An 18322-nucleotide genomic window follows, 5' to 3' on the forward strand; every position below is an offset into this window, starting at 1 on the left:
GGTGTGTCGGCCTCTGATGACCCTTGGAGTGTATTATAGCCACTGATTTAGGCTTCCATATGGCTTCTAGCAAAGCTAGGATTTCATGTTTGTTTTTGATGTCTTTCCCTCCTGACGTGAGCAGGCCCTGTTGTTTATATATCTCATGTACAGTTGCAAAGGCGTACCGACTGTCTGTGTAGATGTTGACAACCTTTCCTTCACCCAGGTTTAAGGCCTGAGAGCCATCAGCTCTGTTTGTTGGGCTGAAGTTGCAGATTTCAGAGCAGCAGCCCACCTTGTCACTCCCTGGCCATCCACCACCGCCGTCACTGCATACCTGACTCCTTGCTCGACGAAGCTGTTTCCTTCTGTGAAGGATGTCTCCTCAGGGTCTTTTAGGGGCATATCCCACAAATCAGGTCTAGTTGTGGTTATGTCCTGGAGGGTCTCCTGTCAGTCATGTAGTGGGGTCGTCAGGTCTGAGGCAGGCAGCAGGGTTGTGAGGTTTAAGGTAGTGGCTTCTGTCCCTCTTTTTCCTTTTTGAGGGGGCACTCATTTCTCCAATGTCCAGTCTGTTTGCAGTAGGCACATTGGTCCCTTCCAAGCTTAGGCTGTGGGGGTCTCTCTGGCTTAGGTCTCCTGGTCTGTTTACTTGTCTCATAGTTTTTGAGAGTGGCAATAGTAACTATTTTTAGCCGCTTGGCGATTGTCTCTTCTGGGGATTCTCGGTTGTCAAAAACCTTTTGAGCTATACTCAGGAGCTCAGACCTGTTTTTTCCCCTCAAATCCTTCCAATCTCTGAAGTTTTTTGTCTAATATCTGGGGCTGACTGTGACACAAAGGCCAGATTTATCAAACCTATGTTTTCTAGAGCATCAGGATTAATAGGTGTATAGACTCGATACGCCTCTAGAAGGTGCTCCAGGAAAGCTGTGGAGGACTCCATCTTATCCTGTTTTACCTCACTCACCTTAGTCAGATTAGTCAGCTTCCTAGCCACTTGGCAGAGTCCCTGCAAAAGGTGCTGCCGTTAATTGGCCAGATCTCTCCTACCTGCATTGGTGTTGGGGTCCCAATCTGGTCGTTGGGTCAGCACTTCAGCCTCTGCTCTCTGCAGATAAGCCAGAGTACTGGGGCTGGGATCGGGGTTGGGACCTAGGGCTGCCTTGATGGTCTCCTGAAAAATTCTGTCCCATTCCTCTGTGATGAAGAGGGTGTGTAGGAGTTGTTGACAGTCGTCCCAGGTGGGCTGAGTATGGAAGACAGACTCTAGAAGATGAATTAAAGCCTGGGGTTTTTCTGAAAAAGGAGCAACTTGATTTTTTCAATTATAAAGGTCACTAGTAGTAAAGGGAACATACACGAATCCACCACCTGGCTTGATCTGTTTTAAAGGAAGGACTGTGGACATTACTTGACTAGTTGTCCCTTGTGACTCATAAGTTTGTCCCGATCAGGTATGAGGGGGAGACAGGGGGTCAGATGGTGTGTGTGAGGCAGAGGGATTAGTGGGGGCGGAAGCAGAAAGGGAGTCAGGATCTTTTTAAGGTTTTTCATCCTGGGCCCGACATGGGGGCAGATGAGGTCGGAAGTCACCCTCTTCATGCAGAGCCTGGAAAACCTTACGTTTTGAAAGGGGCTTAGTGTCAAAAACATCCATTGAGTCTTGGGAAGTCTGCCATCAGAGGAAATGAAGATGAACCTTATCTTTACTAAACCTAGGTGACCTAATTCCCAGACAGGCAAGGAAAGGGGGGTCTTTTACTAGGTCAATTTACATATCAATATAAGAGAACTGATCAGGGTGATGGGGCCCTTCCTTTCCTGTAACCTGATTCCAAACCTGTCGGGTAGTCTGAATGTTAAAATTTCCCACACTTGGCCATCCCACCCTGAACGATGGCCACTCTAATTGGCACAGGGTCCAGAGTTTTCCTTTTGAGAACTTGATGCTGAATTCATCTGTTTTCTGCAAAATATAAATTTGAGAGAAATGTTGTAAAACACAATTAAGGGGGGTTGATGGGGTAGACAATCTGGATCCCATGGCTCACTGTAGAACAAAACTGAAAGCAAAAGGCACACAGAGCAAGCTGACAGACAGCAGACAACAGATACACAGAAATTTAGATAGACTATATCCCTGGGTGCTGAGGGGCAAACTGACCAGAAGGCTTCCCGCTGTCGTGATGAAGCCCTGGGTGGGGGAATTACTGTCACATCCGACTTCCCTTTCATGCTCTTTAGGATCCACTGACTGAGAATCATAAGATTCTTACCTGACCTCTGGAGGTTTTCCAGATAAACTCCCCTCAGGCTGGCTGGAATGACCCGAATCCTCCGCTTGAGACTCGAGCCCTCAGGGCCCTGATCAAATGGTCAGGGTGGACTCCCTGGCCCTCTCTCGGGCTGCAGCATCCTGTGACAGGGGTCGTCCAGTGGACAGAAGTCACCGAGTGATGGAGTGATGGTGATCTCGCTGGAGCCTCCAAAACTGTTGTGCCAAGTGAGCTGGTAGATCACCAAACACTGGGAGAAATGACAAAGTTAAAACTGAAAGGAGTTTATTCATGTGCATGAACTCCACCCTCTAATAGGAGTGAAGCCCCGAGGCAGGGAACAGCACAGTTTTTATATGTTGTTTAAACAGAGAAGTTCAAGAGGGGGTCAACATGTTCTTAACCAGGTGAAAAATATTCATAACTCAGCTATCTCGTCAGGTTAGGACATTTTGTGGTTATAGGGGGGCACCTGGCACCACCCGTTTCTGAGAAGCAATGAAGCAAATTTACAGGAGCAGAATGAGTGGTTCCAAAAGACATCTTTACGGGAATTTCAGCACTCTGTAAGGGGAGGGGTATGAGGGGAGTTCACTCACAAGCCAAGATGGCGTTTCTTAGGTTCACTTTGGTCTCACAATACATTATTTTTCTCACTCTTGTTTCAGGGTAGCTTTTCTTGATGTTGTGTTTGGTGATGATGGAAAGAGTTGATCTAAACATTGGCTAACAATTTTGTGTGAATATAGATTTTTATTTCATTTGAGTAAATACTCAGTAATTGGTTTGGTTGGTAAATATACTTAATTGAATAAGAACTCCCCACTGTTTTCCTATTTAGTTGTAGTTTTAAGATTTTTTTTTAGTATCAGTTTTACTGTTTTTCAACGATGCTTCATCTTCTCAGAAAAAGTTGTTATTTTATTTTTATGTATTTATTTAATGATTTATTTTATTGACAGACAATAATTGAATATATTTATGAAGTACAGTGTGACTTTTGAGTACACAAATACAAGGTGTACTTTCAAGCTCAGGACACTTTAGTTATCCATTACTCCAAATAGTTACTACTTGTGATTCAAATACTATATTCAAAATCCTCTCTTCTATTTTGAATTATATACTACAATACTGTTCATGACAGTCACCCTCTGTGTAATAGATTATTTTCTGTTTCTTAAAAATACCTTCCCCCAAAATACTTAAAAATAAAATTCCCACAAGCATACCACATTATTACACTTATGACCCAGGAATGGCTAGTCTCCCATAAAGGGGACTGATCCATTCTGTCCTCTACACAGTCCTCTCTGAGCTCTCAGTGCCTGGAAGGCTTATCATACTGCTCTTATGGCCACAAGCGTGGGTGTGGTTGCAAGTTGGTTCTGTGGCTAAGGCAGCTGAGCCTCCAACTGGGAACTAAACTTTTCCAAATTTCAGCTTATATCAGTAAGGAATATTTTATGGTTTAGTTGTAAGATGTGGCCCATATCTCACCTGCTCAGAGGTGGGACTTTTGGAAGATAAGTGGAACATTGTGGGGGGCCTTGCCCCCCCCCCCCGCTAGAACTCTTGAGTGCCTTTTACGGGCATGTCTAAGCCTGCTGCAAGTCTACCCGGCAACAAGGAAGTAGCCCCAGTACCCTCCCCTTGCTCCCTCCCTCTAGCCCTACGGTATATATGCTGTAGCAGCTTCCGCAATAAACGAGACTTGATCAGAAACCTGTCTTGTCTCCATCTCTCGTGTCCCCTGTCCTTTGTCATTCTCGCTCCCCCTCTAGGGTCTCCGTTGACTTACCCGTGGGCCGGGACAGAACATGAGGGTGAGTCAGTGAATTCACAGCTGAATGGGCTATTGGGAGGTGGGGCCCACTTGGAGGAGTTGGATCACCAGCCTCGGAGGTGATATTTCCTGCTCTGGCTCTGTCCCTTGGCTTCCTGCTTTTTCCCACCATGAATTGAGCATCCATCCTCTACCATGCCCTTCCTACATGCTGTTTCTAGGCTGTAGTCAGACAATCATGGATGAAAACTTCTGAAACCCTGAGTCAAAATTAAACTTTCCTTTATGTTTCCAGGGTCAGGTATTTTGCCCTGGCAAAGGGAGAGCTTGATAAAAGATTGATAATATCATCTCATCCCCTAATAATGGCTAAGAATATTATCAGAGTATATATACAAACCACAGGACATTTGTAGTAGACACCAAGTATTCCGTAAAGTTAAGTAATAATGTTTTATTTTTAAAAATTAATCCAGCATGGGTAACACAGAGCACAGAAAATAGTGGTGTCCAAGATGGTGTATTTCTCTACATGTGCTTGCTCAATTGTGGCTGAGACATGTATTAGCATAGACAGTGCACTTTAGGAAGAATTGATGGGAGTATTTTTTTCTGTTGGTTGAAGCACACTCGTTACCCTCCAGTTGTCTCTCTCCTGTCTCACAGTCTGAGGAGACTGCATGGTCTTGCAGGTGCAGCTGCAGGTGAAGTCTTTTTCAGCCTAAATTAGAGAATAACTGAACAGAAAATGCTTTCCCCTCTATCAGACAGGCCATGTCAAAATTCTAATGGACTGCTCCATGAAAGGAAAAACTAATGCTACAATGCATATGTAAGTGCAAAGGGCCACAAGTAATCCAAATAGTCTTGAAAATGAAGAGAATAATACTGATATTTCCTCATTTTGAGAACAAAAACAAATAAACATCAAACCCTTGATATTTCCTTAAAGATGGAGATACAGACTATATTATAGTCTTCCTGGTATGGAGACACAAACCCAACACCCACAGCTCAAAAAGTAAAAGTTCGATTCAGCTCATGGATCATGGAGATTCAGCATGGTTTGCCAGTTCAAAACAGAAACACCATGGCAGAGGCAGTGTCACAGCAGATCTATTTGGTATACATAGGAGGGGAACAATGGCAGAAAGTAAGGGGTAAAGGACAGATGTTGATGTAAAGCAGGCCTCCATGACACACCCGGATAGAGTAGAGTTTGCTCCTCCTAGCCCTGAGGTGGATCCCAAGGTCAATTAATTTGGTGCTCCATCCTAATGGCCACATCTCACCCTTGACAACTTGATACTCAGAACACATCTCCTTAAACCATACTTACTCTCTGAATAAAAGGAGGTCACAATTCCACCTAAGATGATAAAACTATCTTGTGTACAATAAAAAAATGAAGAATTCCTTTCTGGAGATCTCAACAATTTTAGCACTTTTCAAAAGTCTAAGTTCAAGTCTCTTCTGAGACTCAAGGCAAACTCTTTTTAAAAAAATTTATATATGTATTTATTGGTACATTTTAGCTATAAAATACATTTGCATTTATCATTGGGTGTTTGTACCTGAACATGATGTATCTTAGTTCTTATTTTTTCTCCCATTACCTGTGCACCATTCAACCCCGACCCTTCCCTATTTACACAGTTTGATTCCATTTTTTTCTCATAATTTTTCCTTTCCCTTCTTCCATTTCCCCTTCCCCTCCCACCATCCCCAAACCCTTGGAACTTTACTTATTTCAAATTATCAATTATTCATTTTAATCATTTTCATCCTTATTTATACTTTCAATTTTTCACACTAGAGAAACCATTCGGTATTTACACATGTGTGTCCTATTTATTTCACTTAAGAGTATGGCCTCAATATGCATCCATTTAGCTATAAATGTCTCTAGTTTCTCATTCTTTATGGCTGAGTAGTACTCCATTTTATAAAAAAGCCACATCTTCTTTATCCAGTTTCCAGTCGATGGGCACTTGGTCTGCTTCCAAGCTTTAGCTGTTACAAACTGTGCTGCTATAAACATAGGTGCACATATATCACTGTGGTATGATTCTTTTAATTCTTTGGGGAAGATTCCTAGTAGAGGAATAGCTGGGTCAAATGGGACCTGTAGTCCTAGTTCTTTGAGGTAGCTCCATACTGATTTCCATAGTGGTTGCACCAGTTTGCACTCCCACCAACAATGGAGAAGGGTTCCTTTTTCTCCACACCCCTGCCAGCATTTGTTATTGGTTGATTTCTTGATAGTAGCCATTCTTTGTGGGGTGAGGTGGAATCTCAGTGTTTTCATCAGCATCTCCCGAATTACCAGTGATGTTGAACAGTTTTTCATATATTTATTTGCTCTTTTTACTTCTTTTTCTGTGAAATGTCTGTTCATTTTAGATGCCCATTTTTGAATTTGGTCTTTGAATTTGGAGAGTCTAATTTTTTTCAGTTCTTTTTATATTCTCAATAGTAGACCTTTGTCTGAGCTACAGCTGCTAAATATTTCTTCCCACATTGTAGGTTGTCTCTTAGCTCTGTTGGTAGTTTCTCTTGCAGTGCAGAAACTTTTTAATATGATGAGATCCCAGTTGTTGATTCTTTGTGCTAGCTCCCATGCTACTGAAGATTTGTTCATAAAGTCTTTTCCTATGCCACTGTCATCAAGAGTTCTACCTAACTTATCTTACAGCAAGTTTAGTATTTCTGACTTAATATTTAGGTCTTTAATGCACTTTGGTCTTAGTTTAGTGTGTGGTGATAGGTATGCTTCTTGTTTTAATCTCCAACAGGTTGAAATCCAGTTTTTCCAACACCATTTATTAAATAGGCTATCTTTCCTCCAATGAGGGTGGTTGGCTCCTTTGTCAAAGATAAGGTGGCTGAGTATGTCTGGAGTTGTTTCTGCATCTTCAAATCTATTCCACTGATCTTTGGGTCTGTTTCTTTGCCAGTACCATGGTGTTTTTATCACAGTAGCTTTGTAGTATAGTTTCACATTTGGGATTGTGATACCCCCAGCCATGTCTCTGTTGCCTAAAATTGCTTTTGCTATTCTAGGTTTCTTCTTTTCCAAATGAATTTTTGGATTGTTTTCTCTAGTTCTGTGAAGTATATTGTTGGAATTTCAATTGGCAGTGCATTGAATCTATGTAGTAGTTTTGGAAGTATGGCCATTTTCACTATATTTGTTCTTCCTACCAAGGAGCAAGGGATGTCTTTCTATTTTCTTATATCCTCTTCAATCTCCTTCTTCAGAGTGCTGTAATTTTCAGTGTAGAGGTCTTTTGCTTCCTTTGTTAGGTTGATTCCTAGATATTTCTTTTTTTTTAGATGCTATTGTAAAAGGAGTTATTTACCAAATTTCTCTCTCAATGGGTCTGCTATTTGTGTATAAGAAGGCTATTGTTTTTTGAGTGTTGACCTTATATCCAGCTACTCTACTGAATCTGTCAATTAAGTCTAGAAGACTTTTGACTGAGTTTTTTGAATCTTCTATGTAAAGTATCATATCACCAGCAATTAATGACAGTTTCACTTCTTCCTTTCCTATCTTTATTTCGTTTATTTCTTTCTCTTTTCTAATTTCTATGGCTAATGTTTCCAGAATGATATTGAACAGGAGTGGTGATAGTGGGCATCCTTGTTTTGTTCCTGATTTTAGCGAGAAAGTTTTCAGTTTTTGACCAATTATTTTGATGTTGACTGTTGGATTTTCATAGATAGCCTTAATCAGATTGAGATAAAGACCTTCTATTCCAATTTTCTGTAGAGTTTTTATCATGAATGGGTGTTGGATTGTGTCAAATGCTTTTTCTGCATCTATTGAGATGATCATGTGGTTTTTGTCCTTGACTCTGTTAATATAGTGTATTACATTTATTGATTTACGTATGTTGAACCATCCTTGCACCCCTGGGATAAATCTGACTTGGTCAGGGTGTATGATCTTGTTGATGACAGTCTGTATTCTGTTTGCCAGTATCTTGTTGAGGATTTTCGCATCTATATTCATTAAAGAGATTTTTCTGTAGTTCTCTTTTTGGGTTGGGTCTTTCCCTGGTTTTGGAATCAAAGTAATACTTGTTTCCAGGAATGAATTTGGAAGCCTTGCTTTCCTTTCAATTTCCTCATGAGTTTAAAGAGTAATGGCTATAGTTCTTCTTTAAATGTCTTGTAGAATTCAGCAGTGAAGCCATCAGGACCTGGGATTTTCTTTGTTGATAAGTTCTTTATTACATTTTCAATTTCACTCATTGTTATTAGGGTGTTTAGAATTTCTGTATCTTCTTCATTTAATTTTGGCAATTTGTATGTATCTAGGAATCTGTCCATTTCTTCTGTGTTTTCCATTTTATTAGAGTACAGGTTTTAAAAGTAGGTATTGATGATTCTCTGGATTTCTGGTGGATCTGTTGTGGCTTCACCTTTTTCATTCTTAATCGCATGGATTTGAGTCTTTTCTTTCCTTTTTTGATAAGGTTGGCTAAAGGTTTATTGATCTTATTTATTCTTTCAGAAAACCAACTCTTTGATTCATTGATTTTTTTGTATCATTCTCTTAGTCTCCATTGCATTGATTTCTGCTCAGATCTTTATAATTTCCTTTCTTGTATGAGCTTTGGGTTTGTTATGCTCTTCTTTTTCTAGGAGCTTGAGGTTCTGCATTAGGTTATTTAACTGAGTTCTCTCTGTTGTCCTAATATGGGCATTCACTGCTATGAATTTCCTGTGTAGAACTGCCTTCATTGTGTCCCACATTCCTGTATGTTGTACTGGCATTATCATTTACTTGTAGAAACTGTCCAATTTCTTCTTTAATTTCCTCTGTCACGCATTGGTTGTTCAGGAGGGTGTTGTTCAATTTCCATGTATTTGTGGGAGTTTTGCGGTTTCTTATGTTATTGATCTCCAATTGTATTGCACTATGGTCTGATAATATACAGGGGATAACTTCGATTCTTTTACATTTACCTAGATATGTCCTATGAACTAGCATGTGATCTATTTTGGAGAATGACCCATGCGCAGCTGAAAAGAATGTGTATTCTGATTTTGTGGGGTGGAACACTTTGTAAACATCTATTAAGTCCATTTGTTCAATACCTTGGTTCAGTTCTAGAATTTCACTGTTAATTTTTTTTCTAGCTGATCTGTCTATTTGTGATAGAGGAGTGTTGAGGTCCCCCATTACAATTGTATTAGTGCTTATTTGGTTTTTCATGTCCATTAATATTTGTTTTGTATAGTTGGGGGCATTCATGTTTGGTGCATATATTTAGGATTGTCATCTCTTCCTCTTGGATTGTTCCTTTCACAAGGATGTAGTGACCACCTTTGTCTCTCTTAATTAGTTTTGGTTTGAAATCTACTTTGTCTGCAAATAAGATTGCTACACCTGCTTTTTTCTGCATTCCTGTTGTGTGGAGAACTGTTTTCCATCCTTTTCCTTTTAGTCTATGCATTTCCTTTTGAGTTAGGTGTGTTTCTTGTATACAGAATATTGCTGGGCATTGCCTCTTAATCAATTCTGTCAGTCTATTTCTTTGATTGGTGAATTGAGGCCATTAACATTGATAGTTATAATTGACATATATTGACTCATACTTGTCATGGTGTTTTACTCTTTTTGGCTCTTTTATTTCTTATTTTCCCCCCTTTTGCTTTAGTGTCTTACCTTGCATAGTGCCTTCTCTCTGCTGGACCTCATGGAGTTGTGACCTTTATTGTCTTTTTCTCAGATATTGCTTAAAGTTGTTTGGAGTGCTGGTTTGGTGTTCACAAAATTTCTCAAGTGTTTGTCATGGACGTATCTAATTTTCCCATCAATTTTGAAAGATAATTTTGCTAGATACAACAGTCTAGGTTGGAAGTTATTTTCTTTTAGGGCTTGAAATACTTCACTCCAGGCTCTCCTTGATTTGAGGATTTGTGTTCAGAAATCTGCTGTGATGCTGATGGGCTTTCCTTTGTAGGTGATTTGTTTCTTTTCTCTAACTGCCTGTAGAATTTTGTTCTTTGGTTGGATTTCTGGGATCTTGACTATTACATGTCTAGGTGTATATTATTTTTGGTCATGGCCGGTTGGAGTTCTATATGCCTCACTTATCTGTACATCCAGTTCTCTACCTCTGTCTGGGAAGTTTTCTACTATTACTTCTGTGAACAGTTTTTCATGTCAGCTGTACTTTGTCCTGTTTTTTTGTGGACTCTTATGAGTCTTATGTTATTTTTCTTTGCATCATCTAGCAGCTGTTGGATTTGATTTCTCATGGTCCCTTACTATCTTTAAGAAATCTCTGATTTTGTGGTCCTTAACCACAATCCTGTCTTCTATATCTGACATTCTGTCTTCAGATTCTCTTAGTCTGCTCTGCATGCTTTCAATGGAGTTTTTAATCTCCTGAATATCTGTTTGAATCTGTTTCATGGGTTTCATTTCTTTCTTATGTTGGGTGATCATGTTTTCCATTTCTTTCTTATGCTGGGCATTCATGGCTTTCAGCATGTTTCTGATCTCATCTATTTTCTTATCTGTTTCTGCTCTAGAGCTTCTAATCATGTCTTTCACTCTGCTCACCATGTCTGTATTTATCTGGGAGATTATTTCTGTTTTGAAATTTTCTAGAGCCTCATGCATCTGCTTTGTTACTTCCTGTGCTATCAGTTCAGGGTGTCTAAATGGTTGCTTATCAAACTTTTCCACCTCATTTCCCCCAGAATTTCCTTTTTGTGGCATGGAAGCCTGTGTTTGTGCCTTGCTTAAGTGTCTTCTCATTTTTGTTTTTGGTACTGTCCTTGGTTTAATTCCTGGGTTGATATTTCTAAATTGCTTAATGTAGGTATCTTTGTTGCTCGTATTTAAAACCCTTTTGGAATGATTGCTTTTCAGAGGTGTCTTCCAGATACAGCTTGTGTTTGGGTTTTGAAACTCTAATGACTCTGAAGCTATTTTATTTTTCTTATATCAGGAAGGAAAACTAATTAGATCAATCACAACATGTTAGCCCAAATGACATAGTCAGCAATACTATAGCATCAAGCACAGCTTAGAAAATGACAATTTGTGGCAGTTATTAATCTATCACTTTTAACTATGTGAGTTAAATTAAAACTGAGGACCAACTCAACATAAGTTTATAATGAATAAACTCTTCAATATAGCATCTTTCCACTTCAGGCTGGGGAGTTACAGGGAGTTGGGGAGGGAGGGACAGGTAGAAAGAACAGATAAGATTAGTGGTGAGGTCAGAAGACACAGAAAGATCACACAAACTCTAAGAAGTTGTTAAAGGGAAGAGAAAAAGGCAGAATGAAAGAACAAAGATGTGAATAGAATCACCTAACAGCAACAGGAAGGCTAGATACTGAATTTACTTTCCTTTAAACCTAATGATAATCAAGAGAAGGAAAAAGAGAAGGAAAAAACAATAAGGGAGAAATCCAAATTCAGTGCAGAAAGGAACAAATGGGGAGATGAGAAGCAATGTGGGACAGTGAGAGAATGAGTGAGAGAGAGAGAGAGAGAGAGAAAGAAAAGATGAAAGAAAAGTAAAACTTTGAAGAGTAGAAAAAAAGTAAAAATTAAGAATTAAAAATAAGAGAAAATTTTTTTTCTTTTTTGCAAATAGCAATAGAAATTATGGGCCTCCTTCAGGGTATGTCTCTGCTGTCACAGTAGGCAACACGGGAATCCCTGTGCATATACAAGTCAGTGAGTCTCACCAAGCCAGCAGCAGACCAAGTACAGTGGTCTGATGTGCCTTTATTGCAGAGATTCTCTTTACTTTTCTGCTGAGCTTCAGTTTTCATTGAGGAGACTGAGAAGCCCTCTTTCTGTTACTAACTTCTGCTCTATCTTGTGGCGCTCAGGACAAGGGTCTTTATAATCTCCTGTGCCTCTGTAGTGTGGGACCAGGTAGCAGAAAAGCCAGAATGTAGGAGGTGCGTGGGGGTGGGGGGGAAGGACTAGGCATTGGAGGCATCTGTGTGGCTAAGAGGACCTCACCATGCCATGTGCGTGGCCTGGCATGGCCGTGGAGCTTCAAGCAGCTTGTCTCTCCTGGCCAGTCACAGCTTAGAGGGCATCGGATGGAGGTGGGGCTGCCTCAAGGCAAACTCTTAGCTATAAATCTCTATAAAAATCAGAAGCAATTTACATAATCCCAACATACAATGCCACTGCATAAAAATTTCCATCATAAACACACACAAATGAATTGAGGGGTGGAAAAGAATGAGACCAAAGCCAGACCAAAATCCAGAGGGCAAACATTAAGTAGTATTATTCCATCAGGCAGCCTGTGTGTATTGTGAGGTGAGTTTATAGGACCCAGGAAGCCCCATTCCTACAGTCTTGTTGTTCACAGCCATGTACCCTATTTCCTGGGCTAACTCCACTAATGGATTGCAGCTCCTTCCAAGTTGCAGAACTGGAAAGGCTGGAGGTGCAGCTCAGTTTGAGCCAAGAACCTGCACCTGGGGAGACTGAGCTGTAACTCTGGTGAGAGTCTGGACACCTAAGCCTATGAGGCAGGAGCTCTGAGACACAGAGGGAGAAGAGAGGGAGTTGTCAGTTAAAGAAGAGGGAGACATGGGACCTGCCCTTTCTGCAGGTCTGTGTTCTATTCCAGGAAACATCAGGGGATGCATGACAGCTGCCCTCCCTGAGAAGCGAAGGATTCTCCCTTCATTCCAGGATTAACATGTGGAGACATTTATAAATACCCTAATAGGAACACACACAAATATGTTTCACAGGTATGTAGATTTTCCCTAGACCCAGTCAGAGTGATGTATAAAATTAACTGTCACAAACATCCATCCTACAGTTAATTCAGGCAAATTCTTCTGCCCCATCTGCATGTGTCCTTAGGGGACTTTGAAGTACAGTTCTTCTCTGTGCCCCCATTTTACAAAGCAGTGATTCATGTTTAATATAGATGTAATATGACTTCCTACCTCTCTCAGATCCTGAGATATCCTACTCGAGTACAAATGTTATACTAGTGCATAATGTTTTCTTTTTAAAATAAAACCAGTGTGCAGATTAAAAGTGTCATTCCAGGCACTGGACTTTAATGTGGGCCTTAAAATAAAAATTGGTTCATGAAAGTTAGAGATATCTGAAATAACATATTGTCATGCTACACCAGTAAAATCCAAGTATTAATGATCATATTGTCCCAAAATAATTTTTGTGAATGCATTCTTGATCTCCTTGTTCCTCAGGCTGTAGACCAGTGGATTCAGCATGGGGATCACCATGGTGTAAAATACAGATGAAATTTTGTCCGTGTCCATCGAGTGATTGGAGCTGGGCTGCAGGTACATGAAGATGACTGTCCCATAGAAGATGGAGATGGCAGTGAAGTGAGAGGCACAGGTGGACAGAGCCTTCTTATATCCAGCACCTGAGCGCATCCTCAGGATGGTGCCAAAAATGAAGATGTAGGATATCAAAATAACAAAGATAGCAAAAAAGACATTAAAACCTACAACATAAACAAGAACGAGCTCACTCACATGTCTATCAGAGCAGGAGAGAATCATGACTGCTGGAATATCACAGAAAAAATGATGGACCACATTGTAGTTACAGAAAGAGAGACTGAATGTGTCCCCAACGTGTATGGAGGCATTCAGGAAGGCACAGAGGTAGGAGACAGTGACAAGACAAGAGCACACACTTGTGGTCATGGTGTTGGTGTAGTGCAGGGGCTTGCACACTGCTGCATAACGATCATAGGCCATTGACGCCAAGAGGAAACTCTCCACAGTGGCAAAGACTGCATAAAAGAACATCTGAGAGGCACAGGAATTGTAGGAAACGATCCGGTTTCCCATAAGCAGCCCAGCCATGACCGTGGGAGTGACAACTGAGGAGTAACAGAAATCCACCAGAGAGAGGTTACCCAGGAAATAGTACATGGGAGTGTGCAGACGAGGGTCCAGGAGGATGACCAGGAGCATCCCCAGGTTCCCAGCCACAGTGATGGTGTAGATGAGGAGGAATGTGATGAAGAGGGGAACCTGCAGGTGTGGGTCATCGGTCAGTCCCAGCAGGAGGAACTCGGTCACCTCTGTCCTGTTCTCCATCAGTGTTGTGTGAGAATCAACACTTTAGTTGCTCTTTACCAGTGTAAAAAACAAAAGCATCATAAAGTGAACTGTAGTGGGAAAACATTAAGTAACGCCCATATTTTGTCCTTATTGTGATGATTTGTATTTCAGTGTTCTTCAGAAAAACGCAAGGTGTAGAAAACTAAATATGGTGCTTTCAATACACAGTGTGTATATAATGCTGTTCCTGAAGCATCTCCATGAGTCATCTATCACCTTTTTAAATGTTTATACATTTATAAACTGAGTGCTAGATAAGTTTAAAACTTAATGAAAATTACTTGTTTGCCTGGATGCATATGGTAATTTACTTCTGAATGCAGCAAAAACTGAGACTTCTGTGTTGCTTCTCCCCCAATACCTCCTGTGAACACATTAAAGTGCACTCACTCTCTCCGGCCTGCAGCATTCTGTATTTGATTGCTTCGTACACATGTGTAAATTTTGGATCACATGATATTGAGCAATTCCTTGACATTTACACAAGCATTAACTGGAAACCTCTACTCTGGCCTCATGCCAAAGTTTAACCCATTCACAGTGTTCCTATGTTTAATGGTGAATTTAAATGAAATCGAATATAACTCATCCGACAATCTGTCCTTGTCTTCTTGGGACCCAACACAGAGTTTCCAATTTCACCATGAACTGAGAGTGATTCATGAGGTTGCACTGTTGTTCACTATATATTTTCACATATTTGGAGATAAAATGAAAAAACATATCAAAGACCAAAAAAGCAAAATGACCCTGGATTGGTCTACAAATTGTCCCAAATGAGTCAACCAGCTCTGAGTCACACTGTAACCTTTTTAACACAGCCATTTGGTACTGCACTTGCGTGATTTATTTGAATTGATGCCTTTGGAAGGATTTTCATCCCAAGCTTTCTACTATTACCTACCATGTCTTCTAAACCTTTTGCAAATTCAACTATGAGCCTGATACATTAATAATTGTTTGCACCAATAATTATATAGTCAACACACTGATGACTAGCAAATACCAGCAAGCAAAGCTTTATATATAAATGTGCTTATGTATGTATTCATGTGTAATAGAGTTAGCAACATCAGCATTATTATTCTTGCTTTATCATCAAGGAAATTTGAGTAGTTATCTGACCCTCTAAATTGCATAGCTAATATGAAATACATGCAGAGAACAAGATGTAAAGCCATCTGCTACTTAACGAATGACAAACACTTCTGCCATATCACTGTGCAGGTGAATCTGAATGACATTGTGGGGCGAAGGCTGAAATGTAGTTCAGAACATTTAGGTCCTAAATCCATTTAGGACCTTTTGTCGTTCAAAGAAGGATCATTCCACTGTTCTGGGCTTTTGTATGTTTATTTTTGTTTGTTTACCTCTAGTGATAGTTCAATAGATAGTGAAAAAGGCAAGAGCATCTGGTAACCAGCATCAAAGAGTCTGATTTTTGATTTGTATTTTTGGAGAAATGAACACGAAGTGTCACGACAATCCCTAACCTGCCTCTACAGAAGTTCTGACATTCACACAACAGGCTCACCTGAATTTATAGAAAAATATTGAAACTATTTTTTCTCTTTTTCAGTAACTCTCCGGAGTTGTTGGAGAATGCATAAGATTACCAGTTTAGTGGAAGAGGCAGAAGAGGCAGTTCCTAATGGTGTGTCTGAAATCACACTATCAGACGTGGGATATGGTCCAATTCTATTCCAAGACTTCTCTCCCGGGCAGTGGCTAAAAGTTTCCAACTTCTGGAGAGCAGTCAAAAAATGGAGGAAAGGCCAATAACATGCATCAAGTTCTGAATCTACCACGAATTCTTTATTTCTTAGACTACTTCCCTTCTCCTTAAAAAACACAGCTTATATAAGCTGTAGGTCGTGTCTATCAATAACAAATAAGAGCAGCCTAGAAGGCGTCTCATGAGAGCTTCTCATTTGCAAGTCAGCCAGGGTAATTCTTGTCTCTGAGACGGTTCCCTGACAGGGCTGAGGGCTCAGAGCAAATCCTCGGGTGGGAAAACGGCCCGTGTGCATGAGAATGACCACCACAGCTGAAGGAGTAACTCCCGGGAGGTGAGGCAGGCAGTTTTCCTCCTCAAATAGCATGATGCTGAGTCGCAGCAGGCTTTCCCCCAGCTTGGGGAGAACTGTACAGACTTGGAGACCTCAGAGAATTCTCCTGTGAGACTGACTCTGGCTCCACATCCTCCTTTTTCAGGGAAGAAGCAATTAAGCTGTCTGCGGGGATCGAGAGTAAATGTTTCTGCAGTGTTCGACATTGCTTGCTTCTTTTTGGAGCTTCTGGTTGATCTGTAACTCACATGCAGTAACAGCCACACGTGTTTAGCGCATGATCACCTGTAATCACGTAACTACCACTACAGACGCAAGAACCCGTGTACCCCAGCTTCTCTTTGATTCATCCTCGTCCATGTAGCACCTCTTGCATCAAGTACACTGTTTTGACCCCAGTAATTTTGTGATTGTGAGAATGTCCTTAGGCATCATCCTAGAATCTGAGGTCCCTGATTCTGCCATTTTCCCTTACTATTGTCACCTAAGGACCTGTGATTAGCCTATCTTTTCTTGATGGGCTAATCACCTTTTAAGACTTTTATGAGTGTATGTTTGCAAAACAGCCTGGTGTGGTTTGTTTTGGGGAAGCAGCACATGTGTAACACATCTTGATCATTTTTGGTCTGTTTACCCTCCCTTGTTTTTCTTCATCTCTCCCCTCTCTCCAAGAGTGATTCTGCAATCTTTTCATTGCTAAGTAATATTCCACTGTGTGGACATTGCAAACTATGTTTTTCCACATTGCAATTGAGGCACATTGTGTTGGTTTCAGTGTGTGGTATTATAATTAAGGCTGATGTAAACATGTGCAGGTAGGCTTTTGTTTGTGTATAGATTTTCAGGTCATATCAGTAAATACTTAATGGTCGGGTTGGATTACCCAGCGGTATGTGTTCATTTAAGTATGAAACGGGCAAACTGCTTCATGAAGAAGTCCTTCAAGTCTGATCTTCCATCACTTAGCCAATCCAATCTTTTCCCATCTTTGTCAACATTTGTTTTTTTAAACAGTTTTTTATTTAGTGTTTTTGTTTTATTCTTATTTTTGGTCATTCTCTATTACATTTCAAGAAATGTCCCTATTCTTATACACTGGGCTGGGTTACCATCTGACTCCTGTCCTGGGAATGCATTTCTACAACAAGGGACAGAATCTCCCTGTCCCTGTGCCCTCTCTCCATTCCACACTCCCACAAGGACTCACCACATCTCCCTAGGCACAGGCAAGGGTGGTCTTAAGTATTTGTTCCGTCCATCTACATGGCGTCACCAGAAATCCAAGTCAGAGTTTCATCTCTCTCTGCCTCACCATGTCTTTCCTACAGGGGAAAATACTATTTGTTATCCTTATAGGTTTTTCAAAAGAATTACTATAGAAAGCACAACACAGTTCCTGCCACCAGCCAGGAGCTTCAGGGCTAAATGTTATATGCATTATTTATGAAATTAGAATCAGTGTGGGTCACAACAATCCTGTATCAAAATAATCCATCTGTTCCCCCCCGCAAGCTCGCCCTGTTTCACCCAGGCAGGACTGATAGTGCATGGGGCAGACGTTATGTAGTTTGGAGCACACACAGCCCCAGTTGCTCTCTCTTCTCTCTTGGGGTCACTGTCACCTGTCTTCCTACCCCAGCCCCTGCAGCTCTGGATGGGGACGCCCTTCAGCCAGTGCCTGGAGCAGCACATGTAGTGGGGCCTCTGCTTACCCTTCTGATCTGTGTAGCTTATGTATAAAGTAAACCCATTAGAGGGTGAACCGTGCCCCACGATATCAGATCCTAATACCTAACATCTGTAATCATGACACGAGGTAACAATCGCACTGTGACTGTGGTTTAATAAAGGATGGAAGATGAGAATTTCAGTATTTTGTTCACTGGGTTCTGAGTACACCTACTAAGTCCTTTGTGACACAGACAGGAAAAATGGTACACCAGGGTATTTCAAGGGCCTGTTGTTACTCTACAGAAATATTGCAAAAGCAAGGAATACTCTCAGAGTAGACTTTGCTAAGACTCTGATAAACAGTCCAAAGATTTACAGAAAATAGGTGGAAAATCAAGAAAAAGAAAAAA

General features: G+C 40.7%; 1 protein-coding gene across 1 annotated transcript; it reads right to left on the bottom strand.

The window, feature by feature from the left end:
* Nucleotides 1-210: 210 nt before the first annotated feature.
* On the bottom strand, nt 211-14148 carry LOC101702195 (olfactory receptor 5B3). Its single transcript, XM_087203626.1, has 4 exons — nt 13241-14148; nt 5908-5963; nt 1036-1251; nt 211-374 (listed from the first exon to the last, which is right to left on the bottom strand). The coding sequence occupies exons 1-4, from the start codon at nt 14146-14148 to the stop codon at nt 211-213; spliced, it is 1344 nt and encodes a 447-aa protein (XP_087059752.1).
* Nucleotides 14149-18322: the final 4174 nt, after the last annotated feature.

Source organism: Heterocephalus glaber, unplaced genomic scaffold (genome assembly GCF_053883595.1).
Source record: "Heterocephalus glaber isolate CG9 unplaced genomic scaffold, H.glaber_assembly_v1.0 deba00001805, whole genome shotgun sequence".
Lineage (NCBI taxonomy): Eukaryota > Metazoa > Chordata > Mammalia > Rodentia > Bathyergidae > Heterocephalus > Heterocephalus glaber.

Bases quoted from the DNA above. Each gene is read 5' to 3' on its own strand.
- LOC101702195 (XM_087203626.1), bottom strand. From the start codon at position 14,148: ATGGAGAACAGGACAGAGGTGACCGAGTTCCTCCTGCTGGGACTGACC. The intron at 1,252-5,907 runs GTGAAATAAATA...TTCATCTTCTAG, and splicing joins TATTGAGGCCATACTCTTAA to AGTCTGTCTTCCATACTCAG. The intron at 375-1,035 runs GTAGGAGAGATC...TGCCCCTAAAAG, and splicing joins GGACCCCAACACCAATGCAG to ACCCTGAGGAGACATCCTTC.